The 26422-nt window shown below is 47.4% G+C and overlaps 1 protein-coding gene across 10 annotated transcripts in view; it reads right to left on the reverse strand.

Annotated features, from left to right (window-relative positions):
* Nucleotides 1-26422, reverse strand: part of ppfia1 (PTPRF interacting protein alpha 1) — a 54308-nt gene that overhangs the window by 6436 nt on the left and 21450 nt on the right. Inside the window, exons 4-28 of one of the 10 annotated variants that reach the window (XM_064336244.1) lie at nt 25708-25872; nt 25346-25420; nt 22616-22717; nt 20222-20443; nt 18616-18762; nt 16815-16949; nt 14591-14674; nt 14036-14167; nt 13880-13942; nt 13441-13523; nt 13198-13348; nt 12995-13009; nt 12399-12616; nt 11436-11667; nt 9448-9477; nt 8726-8850; nt 7970-8142; nt 7487-7580; nt 6863-6874; nt 5717-5798; nt 5329-5529; nt 4342-4404; nt 2796-2822; nt 609-784; nt 136-233 (exon numbers count right to left, since the gene is read on the reverse strand). In XM_064336244.1, the coding sequence (XP_064192314.1) occupies nt 136-233; nt 609-784; nt 2796-2822; nt 4342-4404; nt 5329-5529; nt 5717-5798; nt 6863-6874; nt 7487-7580; nt 7970-8142; nt 8726-8850; nt 9448-9477; nt 11436-11667; nt 12399-12616; nt 12995-13009; nt 13198-13348; nt 13441-13523; nt 13880-13942; nt 14036-14167; nt 14591-14674; nt 16815-16949; nt 18616-18762; nt 20222-20443; nt 22616-22717; nt 25346-25420; nt 25708-25872 (2905 nt within the window). Of the gene's footprint in view, nt 1-135; nt 234-608; nt 785-2795; nt 2823-4341; nt 4405-5328; nt 5530-5716; nt 5799-6862; nt 6875-7486; nt 7581-7969; nt 8143-8725; nt 8851-9447; nt 9478-11435; nt 11668-12398; nt 12623-12994; nt 13010-13197; nt 13349-13440; nt 13524-13879; nt 13943-14035; nt 14168-14590; nt 14675-16814; nt 16950-18615; nt 18763-20221; nt 20444-22615; nt 22718-25345; nt 25421-25707; nt 25873-26422 lie in introns of all 10 variants that reach the window. The other 9 variants (XM_064336243.1, XM_064336247.1, XM_064336245.1 and 6 more) reach the window with 9 other exon arrangements.

Here is a 26422-nt window from a genome sequence, read left to right on the forward strand (position 1 = left end):
AATGAATAAAGGGCAGTTGCAAATAGACTTCCTGTCCACATTATGCACCCTGGGCTTCACAAACAGCTATGAGCAACACTTATCGGTAAAAGACAGAAAATATGAAAGGCCATAGCTTCTTCATTTTTTTTTTACCTTGCATTTCCATTTGGGATTGTTCTCGCCGTCTTTCCAGCTCTTTCCTGTCGTAGTTTAGCCGCCGTAGACACATCACACCACACTGGAAACTATTTCTGTTGCGAAGGAAGTGAAGACAAGTGAAAAAGAAGTGTTGCTATGTTTATTTTATGCTTACCGATGCTCAAAATTGAATATTCATATGACTGGTTATTTATACATTCCATTCCACGAACACCCAATCGAGGTCAGAGGCTTGCATGTTAAATCTAATTTTGCATCAAATCTAAACTCTGCTCTGGAAGCCATTTAGGCCTTTGAAGTAGGTTGTTTGGAATGTGTTTTTTTTTTCCCCCTCAAAATTCTAGAACTCCAGTACTGATAGTTAGATCAGAGGTTAAAAAAAACAATAGAGCACAAAATGGCTTTGTTTGTGAAAGGAAAAAAAGGGAACTTGGTAAAATGAAGCACAGAACGGTAGGTTCCCTTGCCTGTGGAAGCTGTCCACCATTTTGAGCTGGCCGCGCAGGTCCTTCTTGGTCAGGTGGTCGAGCATGCGGGCGTCCACCAGGCACTCCATGAAGTAGCTGCGGTACTGCGGGAGGCCCAGGCTGGGCAGCCACTCGTTGCCGATCCACTCGTGGTTCATGTCGCCGTACGCCAGCGTCTGCGCACACAGGCTGTCGTCAGAGAGGCACCGATACCGCCACAAAGCGACTGCTACGGCCCGCTATCCTGAAGCATTACCAAGTTGCCAAGTGCCACCATTTTGACTAAGCAGTCTCTGCAATTCCCCATATTACCACTAGGGGGAATAATGCATATGCTCTGACGAGCAGATCCACAGTCCCAAGGACAGCGAGAAAGTGTTAGTAACCTTTTGAGCAATCATGCAATACACACTGCATTTTTAAACAAATACTTTGCGACGTTCGTGGGTAAACATGGCGTATTTACATCTTAACTGCTGACCATTCATGAGTGGGAACACAATATTTTCTCTCCTACAGTTTACCCTGAATGCATGGGTTACAAACTGCTTCTGTATGACATCAGCAGTTCAGAGTCCTGTTTGTGACAGGCCACTAAACAAGAGTTCAAAACCACTCACTGTTCCTTATCAGGAGGAGCTAATCAGTCCCATTTCATAGGATTATCCAAAACAGTGGTGATTTTAAAATATCAAGAGCTACTTGAAACGTGGAAGCGTCTTTGGACCTTGGTAACGCAGTACAAATGTGGACTTAGTACAATTAATTAAAAACTGCATGATACGTATGGCCAAGAGAGAACACCTGGCCTATACTGTAGAAAATACTGTAGAAGTGTCCTTGTAAATCATAATGAGTTAAAATTACTGTCAATGTCTGACTGTCATCTTCACTATCAATGAAATCTTCACATTATATGCATAATGGGGTGACTGTGCTGTTGCTTTATTCAGATGGATCATATGGGGGGCCAAAGCAGGTCCAACAGCACGCGGTACAGTCTGTTTCCGTATGAACCTGTGGCACTCTTAGATACGACCATACGGTACTCTCATAGGCCTGGCCATCCACAGTATCCAATCGTGTACTGTTGCCAATCCGCAATATGCAATCGCATATTCCTGGCCATCTGCACCATGCAATCGCATAATGTTGGCCACCCACACTATGCAACTGCATACTGCTGACTCTAGTCCTGTGGACTAGAGCCCTCTAAGAGTGAGTTAACCCAGCACCCTTTCCCAGTAAGCACTTTCAGTAGGGCACATGGCTGGGCGTAAAGAGGGAGACGTTGTCTTAGGCAGTGACTGAGTGAGGCCGTAATGACAGAGAAGGCCCTGGGGAAAGGGCTTACGCTGTAGGTGAGTGAGTCACTGCTGGTCCTAGCGCCTCACTGTGGTGGCCCCAGGTATTTCACTTAAGACTGTGACTTAATGTCTTGAATGAAGAACGTGATTAGTTACTTGAATCCAGCTGAATCCTGAATTTATTATTTTTTTGTACTTTCTTGTGAGAGTTAAATGTTATATAGCTACTCTCATTTTTAATGGGGGCATTTCCCACTGCTTCTAACAAAACCAATCATGCCCCTGTACAACAGTTAAAAATACTGCAGCATGTCCATAAGCAATCAAAATGAATTTAACATGCGAGTGTCACTTGTAAATCATCAATCGGTGCTTAATTAGTGCAAATTCCTTTATCAGCTTAGATTATTGAGGTGGTACAAATGGGATAATTGTTTGAGAATTGGGGTTGATAAAGAGGCAATTGAGACCTGGCCACTAGCTAATGGAGGACTGAAGAACAATGCAAGAAAACAAGGGGTATTACTTATCCCTGCATATATACCGGTACTTTCATAATACACGCAGGGTTATGGAGTGGCTGGCAAACACAGCAGAATTTAAATATTCCTAAAAGTCACAGTCAAGGTTTTCAACTTGAACATGGTACCAGATTTCAGTAAGAACATGGGCCTTTTCACAAAAGGCTGTTCATAAAAGACTAGCTTCCACTCAAAACAAGCTGGCATCTCAGTCATCCATTGAGAAATGTGTTAGTCCCTCAGACACAAGGCCCTGCAAGTTTTCAGAGGAAATCAATGTGCAGTGCAATAATCCCACTGCAAGGCCTATCACCGCGCGTTCTCCTGATCGCTGAGGAAGATGAAGAGAAGGTGCTAACCTGGGCCCAGCTACCCTCCTCATCCTCCTGACGTTAGCGTGTTAGAGGCACAAGAGAGAGAAGACTGTTAGTGGTTAGCAGAGTTAAGTAGTTCAGAACAGCAGACAACAGAGATCACCCAAGGCCCTGAAAGCAAATTTCATACAACAGTGGTTCTCAAACTCCCTTCTTCTGAACAGACAACCAAATACAAATAACTTGGTGGACTGAGGATATAATTTTATCGTACAAAAAAGAAATAAATCATGAAGACACAAAATGAAAAAGAAAATTACTGGAACAAAAAAAAAAACAATCGCCATTGACAAAAAAGTGGCGGCCTTATGGTCAATGAATTTGACTTTGCCGTTTAAAATGTGCGTTTTCATGGGGCAGATCCAGAACTAGGCTCAACCACATCAGAAAAGAGGGACAACCCCAATGAAGCACTGCCAGCAGCACCACGGCAGCCAAATTACAAAGCAGCTAACACGCCTAACAAGCTAAGCAAACCAGTGTTCATTGATGCTCTAAAAATGTGCATGTTAAAAGTTTAAATAAGGAATCAAACTTATGATTTGTTGGACAAAAACATCAGGAAAAAATGTTTTTGGTTATTTTTAGAATGGTTTCTTTTCTATAGCAAAATTAGGCTTAACAGCTCAGATTTGAAAGGATCATGTGTGTGCTGCGTTTCACATTTATGCAATTCCATACATTGTTAACTGATTGTTAACTAATTCCATACATCTGGAACAGATTTAAGGGTCAAATGTTACGGTTTTAATGGTTATCTGATAAGAAATTGCCCCCCCCCCCCCCCACAACCAATAAGCTAAAAGAACATCCGTAGGGTGGACCATGTAAACACCTCCATATAAGCTAAATTTAATTTGATTATTTAGAATAAATAATAAGCACTGCTTAATAAAACCTGTTTAAATAATTTATGGGAATAGTGTGCCTGCTAACTGTGTGCCTGTTGATAATAACTGCCGAAAACATATCTACAGATAGCAATAGACCACCAGGGGGTTTGAGAAGCACTGAAATAGGAAGGAAAGAACTGGCCTTATAAAAACACCTTAAAATTCCAAAAGAGCCAGTGGACACCCAGGGTTCTACTATTTTCCATTTCTGTGTTGGTGGAGCTTCAGGAAGCTCTCAAACTACGAACAGATGTTCAGCTTCTTTAATTCATTTTATGATTGACCCCAAAGAAAACAGCTGGGTAGAAGGGTTTGGACATTAAATTCAGCACACCAGCATTTACAAAATACTGGAATGTTGAGTTTACCACAGCAAAAGAGCACTTTGTTTAGCCTGAAATTTGTTCTTCGATTTGATCAATTTACCCGTAGATGCAATTACACAGGCCAATCATTTATGAAGAAAGAAGAACAAACAAGACTTAACAACAGTTTAAAGGTGCAGCATTTAAAACATACGTCTCAACAGGCCCGAAGTTTTAAAGCTACAACAGTAACTATGTTAATTATGCTAGGCTAAGACTAGCGTGGCCTCAGGACGGCGGAGGGGACGGGTGGAACCCAGTCATGTGACTAACCGTCTGAGGCGTGGCCGCGAGGCTCTCCATCTCTTCGTGCGTGACCCACACATTGCCCGTGGACTAATCACGTGACCCCCAGAGTGAGTGACACAAGCACAGTCCCGTGTGTTAGGAGAGCGGAAACAAAGGACAAAAGAGGACAGGAGGTGGAACATTGAGCACAGGGTCATTAATTGAGCGGCGAGCAGTGGCAACGAGCGAAACCTATTCATGCTGTACGAATACGGCTGGTAGCCGGATTAAAATCACTCGAGAGGAACCGTTGTCATTTTCACAATTAACATTTGTGAGCAGTGAGTGTATCATGCAGAGAGATACAGGATTTGGTGGTGGATTTGTTATGTTGCTTAGTGTTAGTGTGAAAAGGGCATGCAGCCTATCGGAGAAGTGTGAGTGATAATGCAGCAACCACTTCAGACAAAAACAAAGAGTCTGCTCTGGCTTTAGCCTTCACAAATATCTAAAAATATGTCATTCATTTTTTAAATAAAAAAAACACAGAAAAAAGCATACTTACATATACTACACACCATTAGTGAAAACAAGAAAACATTCTGGACTCAATATCTCCAATTAAGATCCATTTAAGTCCATCTAAGTGTAATACACATCTTCGTCTTCCAGACAGCGGACGTATTCACAGGAGGAGTCTGACGCACAGCACAATGGCTATATCCTACAGGCTAAGGGCTATGCGTTCCCTCAGTTACTGGGAGATTTTTACAGCCGGGAGAAAGGTCAACACGCAGCCAGGTCTGAGTCAAATCAGACTTGTACTATATGGACTGCTGTAGCAAAGGAAAAAAAAAGTTCTAGATGACTGACGAGTGGTGTATTATGTCTTTATTAGAGATGGGTCTATGATTTAGTTTCGGTTGGACATGGAGCAGAGTGGTAGAGCCAGGTGACATGTATATTTGAGAGGGGGAGGAGGGGCAGAGGGGCTGGTACCTTCCCATCTAAGGGGAGGGGCTTATTACGTACCGTGCGGGAGGTGGGCGGGGCCGAGGGGCTGGTCAGGGACATGATCTCCTGGATGGCCAGGCGCAGCTTGAGCCGGTGCAGCGGGTTGCTGATGCCGATCTCCCGCTGGATCTCCGTGTCGGACAGCGCCGACATGATGGCGCCGCTCTTCACGTTGGCCCGGCAGGCCGCCACGTACCAGGCGGGCATGCCCACCCACAGCTGGGAGGGAGAGAGGGGGCATCGCTCAGCGCAGGGCTAACGAGCGCCGGCTGTCTGCTAGCATGCGCTACACAGCACTGCGGACTGGATCGGGAGCCTGTGGCTCTACATACAGGTGTATAGGCTATATGAAGGCGTGTTTTATAGGGCTTTACAGTGAGCTGTGTGGGGATGGAGCAGGGCTCACCTCCAGCCATACCACCACTGTGGGCCCGTCCCACTGAGCGAAGGGCAGGCCCAGCCTCCGCGCCTCGTCCAGGAGCTCGTGCCTGCCACAGACCACAAGACAGCTTACACACGCGTAGACACAAACACGTACTCACACACTCAGACACACAGCCTCACACACATGTACACACTCACACCACACCCGCCACACACAGTAAACGTATGCCTTGACACAGCCAAACCCTGACATAAGAGAAAAATGAAGACCCTGAGTATCACTGTAGCACATTCAGAGAAGGTATGTATACAGGCAAAGCTTCAGACCGGAAAAGCCAACATATATTTTGTTTAGTATAACGCACAGTGCAAGTCTGAGCTATAGGGTCTCTCTCACACTCTCTATCACACACACACAGACGTACACACACACAGCATTGATTTTAAACTGCATGAATAATCTTTCATAAACGTTATGAAGCATCGTTAGACAGCCAGGGTTCAGAACTCCATGCAGAGAGTCATTCACAGGTTGACAGAAACAGCCAGAATGAGGCATTGCTTTTGTAGAACAAGTTTTATAGCTAATTATAGCACTCAGTGGGAAAAAAGTGTTAGACAGACACGACCATTACAAGGATGATGTCACTATCCTCAAAGAAAAATGAGCAATCATTCTTACAGGTTCAAAACCAGAACCTATTCACTGCAGAATAATGTCCTCATCTACATCTTAGTTAATTAACTCGTTGAGTTCAGCTGGCTGTCAAGTTAGCACTACAAGTAAAACATCCTCAGTACAGATGGAATTTTTTGAAACAATTTCACCATTTAGAGTGACTTCACTGAGGGGAAAAAAAGCCTCACGTCGAATAATGAAACACGTATTTGCACTTCACTGAAAATGAAACGAAAACAGGAAGTACCAAAGGCTAAAGCCAACATGTGTTAAAGATGCTGATAAAGCACAAGTGAAGTAAAACGGCTCTCAAAACGCTAAGCCTTTCCTCTTTTCAAAAGCTAATTTGGGTTCAGAAAGATAGAATGAGTGGGATTGTTGGCGAGCGGTTTGGGGAGAGGGTCTTTGGGGTGCGTTAGAGCATTCCGTGGCAGAGCGTAGCCCAAGGCAGAGAGAGGAGAAATCACGGAGGAGGATGCATGGACTTACCCGCTTTTGGGACTACGTGATATGAAAAAGATGGAGGGTGGAATAAAACAAGGACAAATCAGCAAAAACGAGACAAACACAAAAAAAGGCAAAAGCAAGACTAGGCAAACTAGAACTAAATCAAATGATTCCACTACAGATTAGACTAATCATTTTTTATAGCTCCTATTGGATTAGTCCATGAATCACTGAAGCCTATCGACATAATTAATCCATATTATTTTTGTGAGGGTTTGAAAAACAAGGCACAGCAAAATTAAGAATCATTATGTCAAGCCGAATGACATGAAATCGAACTCAAATGGAATGACAGCATTAAATCCAACTGTAACATGGATTTCATTGCTTTTTTGATGAAGATGCATGAATAAAATGAATCATGAATCATGAATAAATGAAAAGAATCGTGAATCATGAATAAATCAAGGAATATCAAATTTGGCTTTGATCAAGACCACTGAAAACGAAGCACTGATTAAATTAAGGAAAAGAGTGAATTATCTGGCATGGTGATCTGAGAGCATGAGACCAAGATGAGGAAAGATTAGTCCACTCTGGGCGCTGTTCTATTTATGGTACATGGCTGCACAATTGATGCCCAGAGGCAGGAAGTGAACAACCTACTTTTTCTGCAGTTTCCTGTTCTTCTCCCCCTGGCCTCCCAGTTTGCCAAGTCCTAAGGCATCCTGGGCAGAGTTCTCAGCTTCAGGGGTACCTGCTGGATGGAGCCAACATTCACGTACATTCAGTCAAGTCAACTGCACCAAAATCAGCAATCAACAAGCTTAACATTAATATACAAAGGCCTTAGTCAGCACTCACTGGCAGTGACAGCAATTCATTTTAATACTCCTCTTTAAAATTCAAGTCAACAGCAGTTAGGAAAATCCAATGCACTGCAACAAAAAGCTTATTTGCCTAACTGGATCAATTATTAGGCTCAATTAACCAGTCATTGTGTTTAGTGAATATAAACAGGTCTTGGAAACTGGCAGGATCGTGGCACTATGGGAACAGTGCTGACAAACTGAGGGCTGTGGTGCATCGCACAAAAACAGTGGGAGGAGCATTGCTGAGGATTCTGGGAGGTGTAGGCAGATAACAAACCTTGGCTGGGGGACTCCTTGCCGGGGGGGCCGGGCCGGCCCTTCTCCTTCTTTCCGAAGAGGCGCCCGATGGAGGACTTGATGCCCTTCTTCTTGGCGGCCTTGTTGAGCGAGTCCTGGCTGCTGTTGCTGCTGCTGGGGTTGCTGCCCTGGCCGTCCTGAAAGCCGGCAGAGCTGCGCAGGCCAGGAGAGCAGGCTGTTACATGAGCTCCCATTCAGAGTGTGCTGCTACCCCCTTAGCCAGCACAGCCAGGCCTTTATGTGCATGCTTATGCACTTACACATTCTCTTCTGCAGCATTGTATGGGCTATGCACTGGCAGCAGTTACACAAACCACAGTCCTCATGGACAAGTAGAGCCTAGGCTTTTCAATGGCAAGAGTTATATAGCGCTGCATCAGGGTTTTGATTGGTTCTGTCTATACATCAAGGCACACAGTCAAATCCCTGATACAGACACAATCAAATCCCTGACACAGAAACAGTCAAAGCCCTGACACAGACACAGTCAAATCCCTGACACAGTCACAAAGCCCTGACACAGACACAGTCAAATCCCTGACACAGTCACAAAGCCCTGACAGAGACACAGTCAAAGCCCTGATACAAACACAGTCAAATCCCTGACACAGTCACAAAGCCCTGACACAGACACAGTCAAATCCCTGATACAAACAGAGTCAAAGCCCTGACACAGACACAGTCAAAGCCCTGATACAAACACAGTCAAAGCCCTGACACAGACACAGTCACTTGCCTCCTGATATCCCGGATGTCTTCGTGGCTGGCGGCGTGAACGGCTCCCTTGTTGAGTCTCATGGTGCGCGGGGTTGAAGGAGGCGACGTCTCACACTTTATTGTAGCTTTGTCATCCTGCGCAGACTACACAGGGGGAAAAGGGCAGGAAAGCATTCATTATACGGGGGTCCTCTCCAGCATTAACTCAGGCCGGGGAGGGGTGGGTGGGTCTGGGGTTATTTTAAGCATGGCTATTTTAGCTGCTCATAGCTCTCTTCCTGTTGTCCTCAAGATAAATCGTTTCGACCGTTTCTCTTGTCTGTTTGTTCCGTTACAAGCCAACAGACAGAAAGCTGTTAGCAACACCGTGGCGAATCGAGCTAAAGAGAAATTGACTAAGGCATAAGATGGTACAGCCTATTGCAAACAAGCTGAATAAGTCTTGGCTAGCCTCTACTGCAACCTTGTGTGTTTTTCAGGAACTGGGGGGGGGGGCGGGCAGGGGGCTGTTTGGCAAACATTATCCGGGAATACATCGTAAATCTCAGGGTGCAGTTCCAATACATACAAAAATGACACCTAAGATAAGCATTTGGTCAGACTGCCAAAGCCAGCCTGTAACTGAGCTTGGCGTGTGCCCTGTGTACCCAGAAGAAAGAGCAAATAAATGCGGTCTTCAGGGAAATGTTGTGGTGAGATCAGATACTGTGCGTTTGGCCATTAGAAACTTCCTACATTTACCTTCCTGCGGTGTTTCCGTAAGTCACTAGGCTGTCGGAAGCATGGAAAGCAGAGTGGGTAGAAAAACCAGTTAGCAAAACAAATTTAACGCACAACCTTAGCAAAGCACTGCAGACAAAGGTGGGGAGAATGAGAGATAGATGGGGGGGGGGAGCACTCCATAAGTAGGAAGTTAAGTGTTATTTTTAGTGCAGTAAATGTGGATGAGCCAGTCTGATGGATCATGCTAGTGCAGTAATGCACCACAGACCAAACCGTTTGTGGAGTAATGACTGCAGACACAGATAAGGGTGGAGTAACACTCAGAGAACACTCGGGTGGAAGGAGCGGTGGAGGTGGAGGTGGGGGTTGGCCGACGTCAGCCACAGCATCGACTCCGAGATCACATTCTCACATTCTCACGAGGAGCAGTTCTACACTGCCACTTCATCAGATCGAATTTGCACGTACGTACATACTGGAGCTTTAGTTGCAATTTTCTTGTAAAGAGCCCTTGGATGTAAGCATGAATAGCGCTATATAACAGCTCACTGCATTGTGTTTTATTATAACACAAAACTAAATAGTCAATAAAAAACAATATGTGAAACCAACAACCAGCCTCTCTAAGCTCAACCCTTAAATGTTGAGGCCAGGGAATGCAGTATATCTGGAACAGGCTATTTAGTGATAGCGTTATCTGACAGAGTTTAGTTACATAGTTTCCTCTTTTTCCCCGCAAAGCAAAACACAAGCAGGAAAAGAGATGGACAAACAAGATTAAGGCCGCAGAGGTTCTGAGGCAGCGACGAGTGCAGTCCAGCGAGAGGAATCTCAGTGGTCTTTAGCAGCAAAAACATATTCACAGTTTAAACGTGCTAAGCTGACAAACGGCAGTCAATAATTACAGGAAGCCGCGAGCCAAAGCACGCTGGGCTCCTTTTCACACGGTCTGCTAACCTGACCTTTCTCTTTAATGTGTGCGCACTGGCACTGGTGAGAATGTGACTCTCGGGGGCGTCGCCAGGGTTGAGGGGTGGGGGGAGGTACCTGGATGCAGTATGGCGAATAGCTATAAGGAGGGGTGGAGCTAGCGTAGGGGTATGGTGAGTAAGCTACGGTCTGATGGTATAGGGACCTCTGGATTACATATGGGTCATAGAAGGAGTGCTGTGGGATTACAAAAGGGTGTTAAACAATAAAAAATAAAAATAAAAATGGGACAAAACACTGAACAAAAACCATTTCACAAGATGATATACTAATGCATGTGCACAGTACGTAACTAACAAACAAAAACAGAAGATATGTTAGAGAGCATTAAACAAGGGCATATTCAAACAGTTGCATTCTAGAAAATTCTGAAGCGAAGTTTAAATGGGGAAACTAGCAGTCAAACACGGGGCAGGACTGTGCAAGACTTTAATCAATGAACTGATTGGAAAAAGGTCATTCATCACAAACAGTGGTTAACGTTTCACTCTTCTCCCCGAGATTCGTTATGAGATATCTCTAATCTGTGTTTTCAATAGAAAGCCCCAGGGTGGTGTTCAGAGGAAGAGTGTACAAGAGCTATGCAAGTCGCTCTGGGTAAATAAGTAGGTCAGTGTTTCACCCTTTATATGGTGTTCTGTGGAAGTGTAGGTCAGTGTTTCATACAAAGCCCTTCATATGGTGTTCTGTGGAAGGGTAGGTCAGTGTTTCATATGAAGCCCCTGATGTGGTGTTCTGTGGAAGTCTGGTTAGCACCGATATAGGTTGATGTACTGACTCTGTAAGACCATGGTGGAGTCCTGCTTGCTTAGAACACAACCTGGCCTCAAAACTTTCTTTTATTTCGGCTATAATTCATTTACACAGCGAGGGGAGCACATTTTAAAAGACTACACTGTGAAAGTTGGATAGTGTGGTGTCTGTGTCCATATCCGCTACATAGCCTCAGTCTGAGGTGTCACATGGCGGAGTTGGCGGAAGAGTGTGAGGCGGGAGGGAGGGGCCGCGGGGCTCACCAGGGTCATGACGCCCATGCGGTCCACCTCGCGGCTGGGGCTGCGGTTCGCCCGCCGGGGCGTGGAGGTTCCGGAGCCGGGGGGCGAGGAGCCGGCCAGGGAGGAGCCGGCGAAGGGCGGGGGGAGGGAGCCCAGCGAGCGGAAGTGCCCCCCCAGGGAGTCCCCGCCGCCCACGCGGCTCTCCAGCTCCTCCGCCCGCTGCGCCGCGCTGTCCTTCTCCTCCTGGATCATCCTGCGGGGGACGAGCCGCGTTAAAAACGCCAGGCGCCGGGAACGCGCAGCTCAGAGAGACTGAGTACCACACCCAACGCACTCACCCAGACCATGCAGCTCACAGAGACTGCGTCAAACTAGAGTACCACACACCCAACGCACTCACCCAGACCATGCAGCTCACAGAGACTGCGTCAAACTAGAGTACCACACACGCAACACACTCACCCAGACCATGCAGCTCACAGAGACTGCGTCAAACTAGAGTACCACACACGCAACACACTCACCCAGACCATGCAGCTCACAGAGACTGCGTCAAACTAGAGTACCACACACGCAACACACTCACCCAGAACACAGCAGCTCAGAGAGACTGCGTCAAACTAGAGTACCACACACGCAACACACTCACCCAGAACAAGACCAGAAGTGGTATCACAGCTATGACAGGCTTTCACGGACCGCGGTCATACTATTTTCAGACTCCAATATCAATTTTGTGTGTGATAGTCGCATTACTAATCAAATTAATGACCATTTATTAGTAATACATAAAGTGGGTGCTTGACCACGGACTTGCATCAATTTAGAGACTTTTCTAACAAATGGCTAATACAACCTTGAAGGATTATCTCTGAAAACGTTGAATCAATGTTAATTCACACAAATCCTGGATAAATCTACAAAAGCATGCATAGCCGAATGGCACTGAACCACGTGCGCGGCTGCTCTGGAAGCCTTCCTTGCCTGATCTCGGTGTTGATGGCGTCCAGCTGTTCCTGCAGCATCATGGCGAGCGTCTGGGCGTCGGCCTGGCCGGCGGGGGAGAGCAGGTCCGCCGAGCTGAAGATGGTCTCGCGGTCGTCCTCAATGTCCGAGATGTCCACGTCGCTCTCGAAGGCGTGGGCCACGTTGGCCAGCACGTTGGCCTGCTGCACGCGCTCCCACTCCTGCTCGTTCAGCGTCTGTACCTGGGGGAAGGGGGGAAGGAGCGAGGGAGGGAGGACAGGAGAGAAGGGGGAGAAAAGACAGGGAAATATAAGTCAGTGCCTGGTCTCTGTAGAGGAGCTGAGAAAATCTTCAGCTTCTGCTCTTTTGAGCAATGTTCACCAGGATGCACTGGTAGATGTGCCCTTAATTCAGTGTGAAAAAGAGGATGCTAAAGGTGCTCAAAGCAAAACTTCAAACAGTCAAATCAGTGATCACTCCATTCAGTGTCCAACGGCAGTGCTATCAAACGAGTGCTAACTAGCAGGTGCTTGCCCTTTACCCAACAGCTTACAACACTGGCAAATAAAGCACTGTATTTAAAGAGGATACAGACGTCTCACACGTTCACTTACATGTTTCTGGTGTCCCTTGAGGCAAGAAAGATGGGGAAACAGAAACAAGAGAACGATGAACCATAACTCAAACCCGGTGAGGGTCTTCCATTGAAACCGTGCGTGTTTAAATGACGAGACAAACGTAGCAGAACAACGAGCCAAAACCCCCGCCGAGACCCGGTAGTTTACCAGCGGCGGGACGCCGGCGTCGCCGGGCTCACCTTGGAGGGCTCGTCCCTGAGCGCGGCCACGCGGCCCTTCTGCGGCCGCCGCAGCACCATGGCGCTGTTGTAGATGTCCGTGTGGTTCTCCATCATGGACGAGGCCGAGACCGGGTACCGGAAGTCCGGGGTGCTGCCCAGGGGGGAGCGCCTGCGGGGGGGGGGGAGAGAGAGCGGGGGAGGATGAAGGAGGAAGGGACGGACGGAGGGAGGGAGGGAAGACCGGCGGACCCCGCGGCTTACCCGTGCTGCAGCAGGGAGTTGCTCCTGTTCCTGCCGTGCTCGCTCTCCGCCCGCACCGTCTCCATCTCGATGAGGAGCTGCTCCTGAGGAGGAGGAAGAGCGCAGCGGTGAATCCGGTGCCGCATGGCTGACTCACAGATCAGGACCCGTGTTTCACAAAGCAGGATTACCCAGTAAAACCCGGAACCTTCCTAAATCTGGAACATGGACTTCAGTTAAAAGAGCTGTTCCGGGTTTTACTCAGTCATCCTGCTTCGTGAAAATCCACTGGATCTTCCACAACATTAAACGGGGAGCATTACGTGTGCACAAGCAGAAGCACTCAAACATGTTCCAATAACAGAAAGCAAGAACAGGAACAACACATCAACATTCATATCTGGAGCAAAACGTTAAGTTTCCAAAACTTTCACACGGTATGAGTTCACTGAACGCTAACCTTCTCATGGTGCGCTTCTTCAATCAGCTTCTTCGTGTGTTCCAGTTCTCGGATGAGGGAATTCTAGCCGGGCAAAGTGACGCAGAAGTTTATTAAGGTCCCAGGAAGCGATGTAAAGAAAAACGTAAAGAAAGCCCAGCCCAGCCGCTCTCCTACCTTCTCCTCCAAAGCGGACATCCTCTCCTTCAGGTGGAGCTGCAGCCTCTCGTTGGACTCGGACAGCAGCTTGTCCACCGTCTCCGACAGCCGCTTGTTGTGCTCCTCGTTCATCTTCTCCCGCTGCCGCGCCTTCGAAACAGACCGCGGACCCGCTCAGTTCGCTACCCTCACCAAGTCAAACCCGACCGCACGCGTATGTATGCTAATGAGCAATGTACAGACTGCGGGAGCAGATGGTGGAATTCCCCTGAAACCTGTTCTTATGCACTGAGGTGAGACGGCCGATATTACCTTAGGAGCTGTTCAACAATGCCGCCTGCTGCTTTACCGTGTCCTATTAGTTCAGGCCACTGATCTGTCGGCCCAACCATGTTGATACAGTGGAGTGGTGCAATGCTGAGGCAGAGGCCGTGACCAGCAGTAGCACAAACTACATACATTCCAGTTACATCTACGTAACATAATGCTGTCTGGAATGCAATGGAATTCTATGGTGGTGGTGGGTGTGGTGATTGGCTGGCTGACGGCTAGCACCGCCCCCCTCCTCCTCACCCTCAGCAGCTCCTGGTTCTTCTCCTCCAGGTGGGCCTCCAGCTGCCTCAGGTGCTCCTCCACGTTCCCGTGCCTCTCCTCGGCCTGCGGAGACACCGGCGTGGTCAGACCCCCCGCGGCTAACACCCGTCTGTCCTCCACCCGCGCAAAACCCGCGCGCACCGCTACCGGCCCATAAGCACCATGCGCTAAGAAAGCGAGGCAACCAGGCCGCAGCATAGAGCGAGGCGTGGGGGAGCCTGGCTACCATAGCAATGCAAGCCTTAAAAACAGAGGGTTCTGGGACATTGAGTTTTTAAGTCAGTTTCACAATGTTCAGTTAGGACACATGGAACTGAGAAAAACTGGTGTGTTTTCATGGATGAACTGATTTCCCTGAACTGAGAGAGATGCAATCCATGAACTTTCCACGTTATGTATTCCCAACTGAACTGTCTCCTACTGATATGAGTGTAAAATGAAATGAAGGGAGTCCCATACACAGTGAATTCAGCCCAGGGATGGGTAATTCCAGTCCAAGAAGGCTACATGTGTGGTCTTCCACCTCGAGCCTAACTTCATCTCTTACTTGCCCTTATTTGGAAGATTTGTTCGACTCTACTGTAGGAGAACAACAAAATCGTCTGGATCAAAGCCATCCAGGACTGGAATTTACCATCTCTATCCCATTCAATGCGGCTATGAGCTCTACAATGCTGTACACCTCTGTGTCCTTGGATAGGTATACTTTCAATTATGGTTACGTTATAAAAATGAAGGGGGGGGGGATAGAAAAGGAATAGTGAAAAGCGTGATCAGCAGCAAGCAGCAGGCAGCCGTCCTCTACCTTCCTCTGCGACACAGCCTCCTTAAGGCTGGAGTCAGCACACAGTGAGCGGTCTGGCTACAGTGGGCGAGCCACACACAGGGCACAAAGGAGAGAGAGAGAGAGAGACCGCAGAGACAGGACTTTAGTACAGCTATGGCTGGACATGAGGCAGTGAGTGAATGAGAGAGAGAGAGAGATGAAGGCAAAGAAGGAGAGAGAGATAGAGAGGAAGGTGGAGAAGGAGGGGGGAGAGAGACAGAGAGACAGAGGAAGGGGGAGAAGGAGGGGGGAGAGAGAGAGAAAGACAGAAAGGAAGGGTGAGAAGGAGGGAGAGAGAGAGAGAGAGACAGAGAGCGACAGAGGGGGCACAGAGAAAGGCAATTTTTACAAATATGACTGGGAACAGAAAATCTGGACGGGTACATTACTGCAGCTCCATGAAAAATGGCAGTAGATCTGCTGAGAGGCCAAAATGTTTACATCATATGTTAACTTCCCATTGTATGTTTGTGCAGCGTTCAGTACTTCTGTCTCTCCTGTTGGATTTAATTACCGGCAAACTGGCATCAAAATTAACAAAAGCAGCTTAATATCCCAATTTTGCTGCCAAGCTTACGACAGTTAGAAAAGCATCGCATAGTTCTGAAGTGAGTACATTAGCCTCTTAACATTGTGTTAAGTGTGGTTTGGCTCCTCTTTCAGAGCGCACATCCAGATGGAGTATGCAGTGCATTAGCAGACAGTCACAATAACCATCAGCTTGGGAAGGCAAAGGGCTGTGTGAGAGTTCTCATTAAATTCTGCACATAAATTTTCACCCAAATGCCACAGTACCAAAAACAGCCGTACTGCCTCCTTTTAACCCAATACATAAATTTATCGTATTTTTAAAAAATTACACAATGTTTGGCTATGTCAAGTTCAGTGACGCTAGTGGACATTTTCATTAATGTTTGACAAAGACAGAAGGTATTGAAGAGGAATTTCAAAGCCCAAACAAATCCGCTTCACCCCAATGTCTTCTTTTGCAATGAACCATTCTTGCCGACGACTACCACCCCCCCTCCACAGGCACACTAGTAAAATTTCCTTTATTTCACAATCATCATTTGCTGTCACTACTTCCTGTCAGGTGGTTCTGTCCCTCAGAATCCTAAACAAAGTTTTTCGTAGCATTTCTGCATGAAGAGATACAAGTACTAAAAATACACTTTAATGCTATGGTAATTATTTATATTCAATAACTAACAGTTTGCCTCACAAACATTATTCACATTACGTTAACAGACTCCCTAGTGGCATGGGGACAACAGTTAGACCCAGGAGAGGGAGCACTAACCGCGTGGAAAGCCTAAAGTGGGGACCGCCTCCGTATCCCGGGAGACGGAATGAGTGGCGGCGGGACTGCTGACTCACCTTGGTGAGCGCCGCCACCCGCTGGGCCAGCTCGGCCTCCACCTCGGGCAGGGTCTCCGCCTTCCTCATGGTCTGCTGCAGCTTCTGCTCAGCCAGCTCCAGCCTCTCCTGTAGCTGCCTGTTCTTATCTTCAGTCTGAGGAGGGGGGGGACAGGACAGCACAGGTCTGACAATGCATTCAGCCCCAGCTGCTACGCTCACATAAGGCGCTCGCGCGAGCGTCTTCAGCCGACTCAGCATGTGTCATTAGAGCCATCAGTGTTAACAGGAAGCGGCTCATCTGATCTCTGCAGCAAAGGTGATCGATAAACCCTTCAACTGGATCGTTTCTGTCCTGGACAATGCAGCTCAGCTGTAGGGCTGAGCACCGCATTCTCACAGGGCTATTTATACAGCCGTTTATAGGACTTATACTTTTGTAATCTGAACAGCTCGGTTGACGCAGCACAGTCAGAATAAGGTCAAATTCCTCACAGAACTCATGTGGAGCGGCGATGTGGCACAGTGGTCTGGAAACCACATTTGCAACCACATGATTGCAGGCTCTGAATCCTGAATTCTGTGCTCCGGTCATCCCACTGTACGAGTAGATATTGACAGAAAGCTATCAATGTCATTCCAGATAAAGGGCCTTCAGGGAGCAAATTATAAACATAATCTTGAAAAGAATATTTATAATAGCAACATTAATAATAGTTTTTCAATAATATTTACACATTGTGTTTTTTTTTTTGTGGAAATTCGTAATGGTTTCCCCCCCATTTCTCCCAATTAGAAACGCAGAATGTTCCCATGGCAACTCTCTCAGAAACCTCCACTGTCAATCCGCGGCACATGGCTTCACCAGCGCTGCTCGACAAGTCGGGCGTGCGCTGAGCCCGAGGAAGACTCTCCACGCACAGCTCAACAGGGGAACTGCGAATGCCCGTTCCACCAGCAGGGATCGCTGGTGTGCGAGAAAACATCGTCACCCAGGCTGGCTGAAAATCTCCCTGGGCAACCCTACCGCCAATTACCCATCGCCCGGCAGGGCAGCTGGCCACAGCTGGCACGGGCGCGGTCTGGGGTCGATACCAGACTGTTGGGGCTCATCCATGAGATGGAACAGTGCTTCAACAAGATGAGTCACCAAACAGCCCAGTGTTTATAAAATACAAGGAGAAAGCTTAAATGCTTAGTTCAAATGTGCAGTTAACACTTCTCAATACCAAAGCTTCTCACAATTTCCGACACAAACCCCCCCCCCCCCCCGAAGTTCTCTTTCCGTTTTGAATCTTGCGCGGTGCACTACACAAAGCCAATATTTTCTCAAGGGTTTGTGTCTGAAAAAGCGTCTCTCACAAAGCGCCATTCATTATGGGGGAGAAGAGCGGCTGAGGGCATTCTGTGGCCAGGGCCGCTGTGACTTTCAGCCCCTTCTTGAAAAACAAACAGGGCTCTGAGGCCTCCCATTCAGCGCTGCCACTTCAGGCGACGCGCGATCGGGCTCCGCGCAGCGCTCCGCTGCCAAAGCACCGTGGGCCTTTCCTGCCTTCAAAGGAAGCTGTCACACTGTCCTCCGCCAGCCTAGAGCCGCCTATTCTCCACGGCTCCAGAACATGACCGCTTATTCAACGCTCGGCGCAACTCACAATTCAAATCTCACCAACTGCCATAAGCTTTTTTTTTAGTCCCAGAGTACCAAACAGCATACGTGTATGTGAGTGCAAGTTTGCGTTTGTGTGCGTGAGCACTGCCCCGTATTGCGTAAACCGCACGGTGCGGCTGGTGCACCGCGCAGCGCTGGGACTCGTTGACTCACCTGCCTGTACATGGACTCCTTGTTGGCGATTTCGGTCTCGAGCTTGTCGTTGAGATCGTGCACGGACGTGGCTTCGCGCTGTGCGGCGAGGTAGCGTTTCTCCAGCGTGGTGATCCTCTCCTCCATGTCTTCCTTCTGGGCCATGGACTGAGGGGTGAGTGGGGGGGGGGGGGAGATGGTGAAACACACACTTCTACACAGAATGCAGGAGCTTGAGGGTCTGTGTTAGTGGAGACATTGTGTTCTAAATTACCGGGGACGTCATGGTCTGAATTACCGGGGACATGACGGTCTGAATTACCGGGGACGTGACGGTCTGAATTACCGGGGACGTCACGGTCTGAATTACCGGGGACGTCACGGTCTGAATTACCGGGGACGTGACAGTCTGAATTATCGTTACCGGGGACGTGACGGTCTGAATTACCGGGGATGTGACGGTATGAATTACCAGGGACGTGATGGTCTGAATTACCGTACCAGGGACGCGACGGTCTGAATTACCGGGGATGTGACAGTCTGAATTACCGGGGACGTCACGGTGCAAATTAGCGGGGACGTCATGGTCTGAATTACCGGGGATGTGACAGTCTGAATTACCGGGGACGTCATGGTCTGAATTACCATTACCGGGGACGTGACGGTCTGAATTACCGGGGACGTGACGGTCTGAATTACCGGGGACGTGACGGTCTGAATTACCGGGGACGTGACGGTCTGAATTACCGGGGATGTGACAGTCTGAATTACCGGGGACGTGACAGTCTGAATTACCGGGGACGTGACAGTCTGAATTACCGGGGATGTCACGGTGTGAATTACCGGGGACATGACGGTATGAATTACCGGGGATGTGACAGTCTGAATTACCGGGGACGTCATGGTCTGAATTACCGTTACCGGGGACGTGACGGTCTGAATTACCGGGGATGTGACAGTCTGAATTACCGGGGACGTCATGGTCTGAATTACCGTTACCGGGGACGTGACGGTCTGAATTACCGGGGACGTGACAGTCTGAATTACCGGGGACGTGACGGTCTGAATTACCGGGGACGTGACAGTCTGAATTACCGGGGACGTCACGGTGTGAATTACGGGGACGTGCGGTAGATACCGGGATGAAGTCTGAATTACCGGGGACGTCATGGTCTGAATTACCGTTACCAGGGACGTGACGGTCTGAATTACCGGGGATGTGACAGTCTGAATTACCGGGGACGTCATGGTCTGAATTACCGTTACCAGGGACGTGACGGTCTGAATTACCGGGGATGTGACAGTCTGAATTACCGGGGACGTGACGGTGCAAATTAGCGGGGACATCACGGTCTGAATTACCGGGGATGTCACGGTGTGAATTACCGGGGACGTGACGGTCTGAATTACCGGGGACGTCACGTTCTGAATAAACAGGTACATCACGTTCTGAAGAAGCATATATTTAGCCTTGTTGCATACATGTTTATAGTTGCGGTAAGAACAGCAAATGTCAGGAGTTCTGATCATTCCTTTCCTTTTAAAAAGCCCAGCTGACTGATGTGACAGGTGTGAGCAGAGATCAAACAAAATGCGTATGAGCAACTGCGCTAGGGCGACCCCTTACCTCACGGATGTCCCTCTGCAACCGGGTGTTCATGTCCTCGGACTTTATGAGGTCTTTGCGGGCAGTGTCCAGGTCCTCCTCCAGCTCGGCTACCCGGCCCGAGAGTGTGGCCAGCCTCTCCTTCATTTGACACAGGTCCCGGCTCTGCCTGTCAATCACCTCCTGCAGCTCCAGGGCTTTGGCCACGTCCTCCTCGTGGCTCAGAGACCCGTCCGAGGACCGCTGGAGGATGGGGAATGGGGGAGACAGACATGGCAGGTGAGACTCCTCTATATTCTGGTGAAACAATCACTTATGCCACTGTAGTCCTTAACCAGTACACATATGTCAAAATGCCTGGGTATGCTAGCAGACTGAAATCTTATTAAACCCCATTGATCAGGGCTGCCCAACCCTGTTCCTGGAGACTTGTGTCTTGTAGGTATTCACTCAAACCCTAACAAAGCACAAGTCATTCAAGAGCTGAACATCTCGTTGAGCTGCTGATTAGTCAAATCAGGTGCGTCAAAATAGGACTGAAAACCTACAGGTCCGTAGATCTCCATAGATCATCTGAAAACTGGATTCACATTTGCAGCAATGAGCTGGGGAATCATTGACTTTGCAAGATGCCAACTATCAACCTGGGCTAGAAACCAGGAAGAGCAGCAATTGTCTATTCAAGAGCTGAATGGGATTCATGAACTCCAAAGGGGACTGAAATGTCTGATGTCCAAATATAAAGCAATAAAATGGGGGAAAAAAACACAAACAAATTTTGTAAAGGTTCTGGTTCAACAACCTTCCAGTTTTCTCTTACAGAAAACAGATCCCAACCGCATTGCTGCCACTAGGGGGAGTCTCTTAGACACAAACTTGGCATACGTTTTCTATAAATTATCTACACGTTAAATGCTGATTTTACTTTGACTTTGGCAGAATCTGGAAACAGTCCCAGTGTGCATAAATTAACCCAAAGAGTGTACACACAGTTGAAGTGGCCCACTCTGACTGACGTTTTGATTGCAACTATTAACCTCTGCACTCTGAAACACTCGACTTTCAAAAGACAACTCTATAAAAGTAATTCAAGAACGCAGCATTGACATTCATATGCTCTTTATGACCTTGCCTGCAGTAAGATAAAAATAAAAATAATGATAAATAATACTAAAATAACACCATTGATATAATTAAATACAGTAGAGTTAAATTATTCACGTGCGTGGGTTTTTTTGACTATGGACAATTAATTACAATTTCCCTGTGAAGTGATAGGGCTACTTATAGGTTTGGATGTCACTGTCACTAGGGCTTGTTATTATTCTCCACAAAGCATTCTGTAAACCCAAAAGACCTACAGGTATTCTGTACTTTTTGACTGGACTGCAACAGCGGGGCCAGCCCTATAAACGCGAATGTCTGTGACTGAGTCACTGAGTGATGAAGTTTCACCATTGGTCGGCCGAGTTATGACGTTACACCAATACACGGTCCAGCCATATACTAGGTTTTGACCTGGTCTTGTTCCGGTTAGAACCACATGCAAAGACTCCAGTTAAAATGTCTTCCAATGCATTTTCTTCTATGACAGCCTCCAGTAATGTACACTTACTTGGGCTTGAGTAATGCGTCCTGCATCAGTGCATCAGCACAGTGCAGTTTACTGCGCCGAGATGCTCAAATTAAACAGAGGAGGTACTTAAGGCCGCCGGAGCCTCTGAGGGAAGCGGAGACGAGCCAAATCCCATTACCTGGGATCTCAGCCGCGGAGCGGGGCCGCCGCGACAAACGCGTGCGCGGGCAGATAACCTACATGGCGGGAGGGTAACCTACATTAGGGCAGCACAAAGGCTAGCCCCCACCGCCACCGCCACCCCCACCCCCACCCCGCGGCCGGCCGGCTAATCGGGCTCCACGGGCGTCGTGCGGTCAGCTCCTCGGAGACGGGGGCCGCTCTCAGGACCGCAGGCGGTCGCCACCCCTGCGTTGTTTCCAGCACAGATGGGAACCGACCGTGCCGCCTCCGTTTTCTCGGGGGAGGGCTCGGAGGTCATACGTTAGCGGTTAGGCACCACAGTTTGACAGTCTTTACTTTAATGAAACAAGGGGATGTTGAGTCACGGTCCTGCAGATTCTCTGCACTTCATCATATAGAGATACTAGATACGATGACCGCATAGTATATTCCATGCTAGATTTAGCATATGTGCTAGCTGAGCCTTATAATTGATCCAATTGGCTAAATGGAGCATTTTGATGAATCAGGAAACATGCCTTCCAGAGGCAAGGTTCAGACTAGCTGCTGGAGGCTGCTTACGATCAAGAAGAATGCGAGGCTGGCGTAGCTAAATGGTGCTACATCTGCCCAGCATTCAGGTACACTGCGATAAAAGTACACTGTAATGCCCATACCTTGCCATTGGTGCTCGGAGTATTCTCCCCATCATGGTTGATTTCTACCGCTCCATCAACCAACAGCTTCTTAGAGATGTTCTGCTCCCTCAGATAAACCAGCTGCAACAAAAATTCGATTTTTTTTTTTATATTGGGGGAGGAAAAAACACAAAGGCAAAGAAAAGAATTCAAAACATTTTTTCACAATTGTATAAGGTACAACATATGGAACTTCCAGACTTCCAATCCTTGCAAAACTCATTTTAGAAACCTTTTTTTTTTTTCCTGTGTAGCAAACACCCACAACACTGGCCATTGCTATCTGTAGCTAGCCATCCCTCACCGCAAGCATTCTCTCCTCATGGCAAAGCCCAGCAGGAAGATGGCACTGGCCCATTTCTGTCATGATGCCATGCTGTGGTTTGAGCTTAGATGTGGCACACTGGCACAGCATCACAAAGTCAATGGGGCCCAAGACTCTGGATCTATGCCAGGATTTTTCAAACTGTTTTCAAATGTGTTAAGCTGGCTTTGGTTACAGCCGATACCTTAATCAATAAAAAATTGAAAGGTATTGAAAACATGTTTAAGCTCTACCCTCATATTCCTTTGAACTTCACTGCAAAGTGCATCTATAGAGTTCAGTGGTTTCATTAACCAAGTGTGAACGCTTTCAGCAGTAAGGACATCACTGATCTGTTTAAAATCCTACCCTTTCTACAGGAAACATACAACACGTTATACTAATAAAAGCATTTATTTTATTGAACCGATAAAAAGTCCTGGGTAACAAATCTGGGACATTTATTCTTCATGTCATGCAAGGCAATTATTCAAACTGAAGGGGAAAGACATCGCTCAATAGGCATTATAAGGGTCTAATTAAGAGCATTTAACAGCTCAATGCTGTTCAGTGTTTGCAGCTGTGGCTGGAATGAAAACCAGCATATGCAGAAGAGCCCTGGTTCTATGCATTTTCACACTGATGATAAGCAGGATAGGGTGGAGACCAGGGAATTTCCCCATGCTCACTTTTATTTGTGCTTATGTGTGCATGTGTGTGTATGTGAGAGAGAGAGAGTGAGAGTAAGAGTGAGTATGAGTGTGTGAGTGTGTGATGCAACATTTTGTGGGGGTGTGGGGTGGGAAACTGAACAGTTTGGTTGGCTTCCCATGGTTCAGTTTGCACACGTTTGGTTTTGTTCACTTGCTCCAAACATACCCTTTTATGGGTAGCTATGTTTTTGAAATAGGCACTCACAACATTGTGCTTTATTTTGAATTGTAAAGCTTGTATTGGCAATTTGATGTCACAACACTCAAAATAAGGAATGGAATACAAAGATCAATGAATTCATTTAAATAGTTGAAATAAAAAAATGAAGCGGAACTATTTTCACAGGTTAAGTTGCGGTGAGCGCAGTTTACAGCTGAAGCACCAGTCAGTCAGTCAGTTTATGAAATGGAAAGTGCATGAGAAAAACCGCAGTACGAGGATCCTCTGAAACACTTTGGAAGCATTATGGATTTAGAGTAAATATTTATTTTAGTGGGACAAACGGTGGTGGATGTCTGTGTGCAAGCATTGCTTCACAAGTGTGACGTATGCTACGCTAATGGAAACACCCTAAACATGATGGCCCATTTATATCGACGTCACCATGGTGTTACAAACACAAGAAGGAAAGAGTCAGGGAGAGAACATCTCCACTTCCCCCACAGCACTTAAAACACCTTTTCCATGCAGATTCAGACATCCATAACCGAAGCCTTGGGGTTGTTTAAAGCTAAACATGCCCGATACGATCATGGAAGATTCCAGATTCAAGGGCGTAATTGTTGATGGCTGTACCCTATAACGTGGGTATTATTTTCAGTTTGAGAATAACAAAGCGACTCTTCCTTTATTGAAAGAAATCCTGTCTGTGCTTTTGATAACCATTTTTAACAACATATATAATTATATATAGAGAGAGATAGGTAGACACAATGTCTTTAAACGCAATGCAACAACACAGAAAATATACAATGCAATAATAAAGCAAAACCCATAAACAGAAATCGTCACTTAAATGCCTAGAAGCAATCATCCAAATACTTGTCAATCATCTTAAATGAAAAACTCTGTCATAAATGTCAGAGTCTATAAATCAGCACCTAATTATAATCCCTCAAAGACAACTCGAGAATTTAATGAATCTAACGAAGGCAAAAACACATGCAGTACACTTGTCCCATGGTATCTGCTACCTTGTTTCCCTATAATTTGCCCTCTCTCAAAATATTAAAATATATAGATTCTACAACCCTTTGCCAGCTGGTGACTTGTGTATTCTGTGCAGACGGGTGGTTACACATGGAAGAATGACTGATGGACTTCCTGCACAGAACCTGCTGCAGACCTGACTCAATGAAAGGATTAGGTGGCGTAATTTTTTAACGCAGGTGAGAAAAATTGGAAGGGCTGCAATTCGCCGTCTTCTGCCCAAAGAAACTCCCTCAACTGGATGGGCCTGATCGGCTGGCCTGCACTCCAGCGCCTAGGCGCGTTCCCCGGGCAACCGAGCACGGCTTAGGCTTTGTTGACGCCGATCGCGCACGCAGGCGCGTTTCGAATTCCTGAGAAGGAAGAAAAACAGCCCAGTTTCCCTTCCAGCGAGGACCCGAGACTCAACCGGGCCATTCCGTGGCTGAGCGCGATTCGGCACAACAAGCGGAGCATTCTGGGATAGATGGAGCATTAAGTACCTCTTTCTGAGAAGACGTGAGCTGCTCTTCCAGTGCGCTGCACCGTTCCAGGGCGATCCGCAGTCTCTCCCTTACCTGGGAAGGACACAATTTAAAGGGGTACGTGAGAAACACAAGCAGGGGAATTTACCAGTGGGGCTGGTAACAGTCTCACCTCACCCTGGTCACTTTAAAGGTGCATACAAATGGCACCTTATTACATTCAACCTGTCATTTAACAGTTGAGTGCCAACACTGGCAGCACAACATTTATGCTTTTCTGTCACAACTGACTGCTTGGTGTGGGGTGGGCTGGTATCAGACTGGATGTGGAGGTGCAGGCTGAAAAACAGAAGCGGTCTCCCCTCCCCCCGCGGGGTTACCTTCTCGTCCAGGGCTTTGTGGTGCTCGAATAGAGACTTGAGGGCCTTGAGGACTTCCACCTCGCTGGACACGCCGGCGGGGGACTGGGCCTGCCGCTTCACCACCGTCATGCGCAGCGAGCGCTCGTGTCGAGAGACCAGGCACTCCAGGTGCTCCAGGAGCAGCTGCGCAGACATACGGAGGACAGAAACCTGCTCAGGATACACTCCGACACTTACAAACACACACTCACATACTCATACACTCACACACTTACAAACACACACTCTCATACTCACTCACATACTCACACACTAAAAAACACACTCCTACATACTCACTCGCATTCTCTCACACTCACATACTAAAAAACACACGCCCACATACTCACTCGCATACTTTCACACTCACAAACACATATTCACCCACTCACTCACATACTCACACACAACAAACACACACCCACCCACATACTCACTCAGTCACATATGTACAAACACACAGACAGAGAGACACACACATACACAGAGGACGGAGGAGCTGCCCACATTCCTTCAAAAGCACTACATAAGGCATTCATAATTGCTACACCTGTGTACCAAACACGTTCACACTTGATGGTGCCAGTAATAGTTGTCTGAACAATAGGCAGTCAACGTACCAAAAGGGCTATGGAAGTATGCCACGATCATGACCAAGACACATAGGCACAGTCCTGGCAAGGTGTAATCTTGT

This window comes from Anguilla rostrata, chromosome 5 (assembly GCF_018555375.3).
Source record: "Anguilla rostrata isolate EN2019 chromosome 5, ASM1855537v3, whole genome shotgun sequence".
NCBI lineage: Eukaryota > Metazoa > Chordata > Actinopteri > Anguilliformes > Anguillidae > Anguilla > Anguilla rostrata.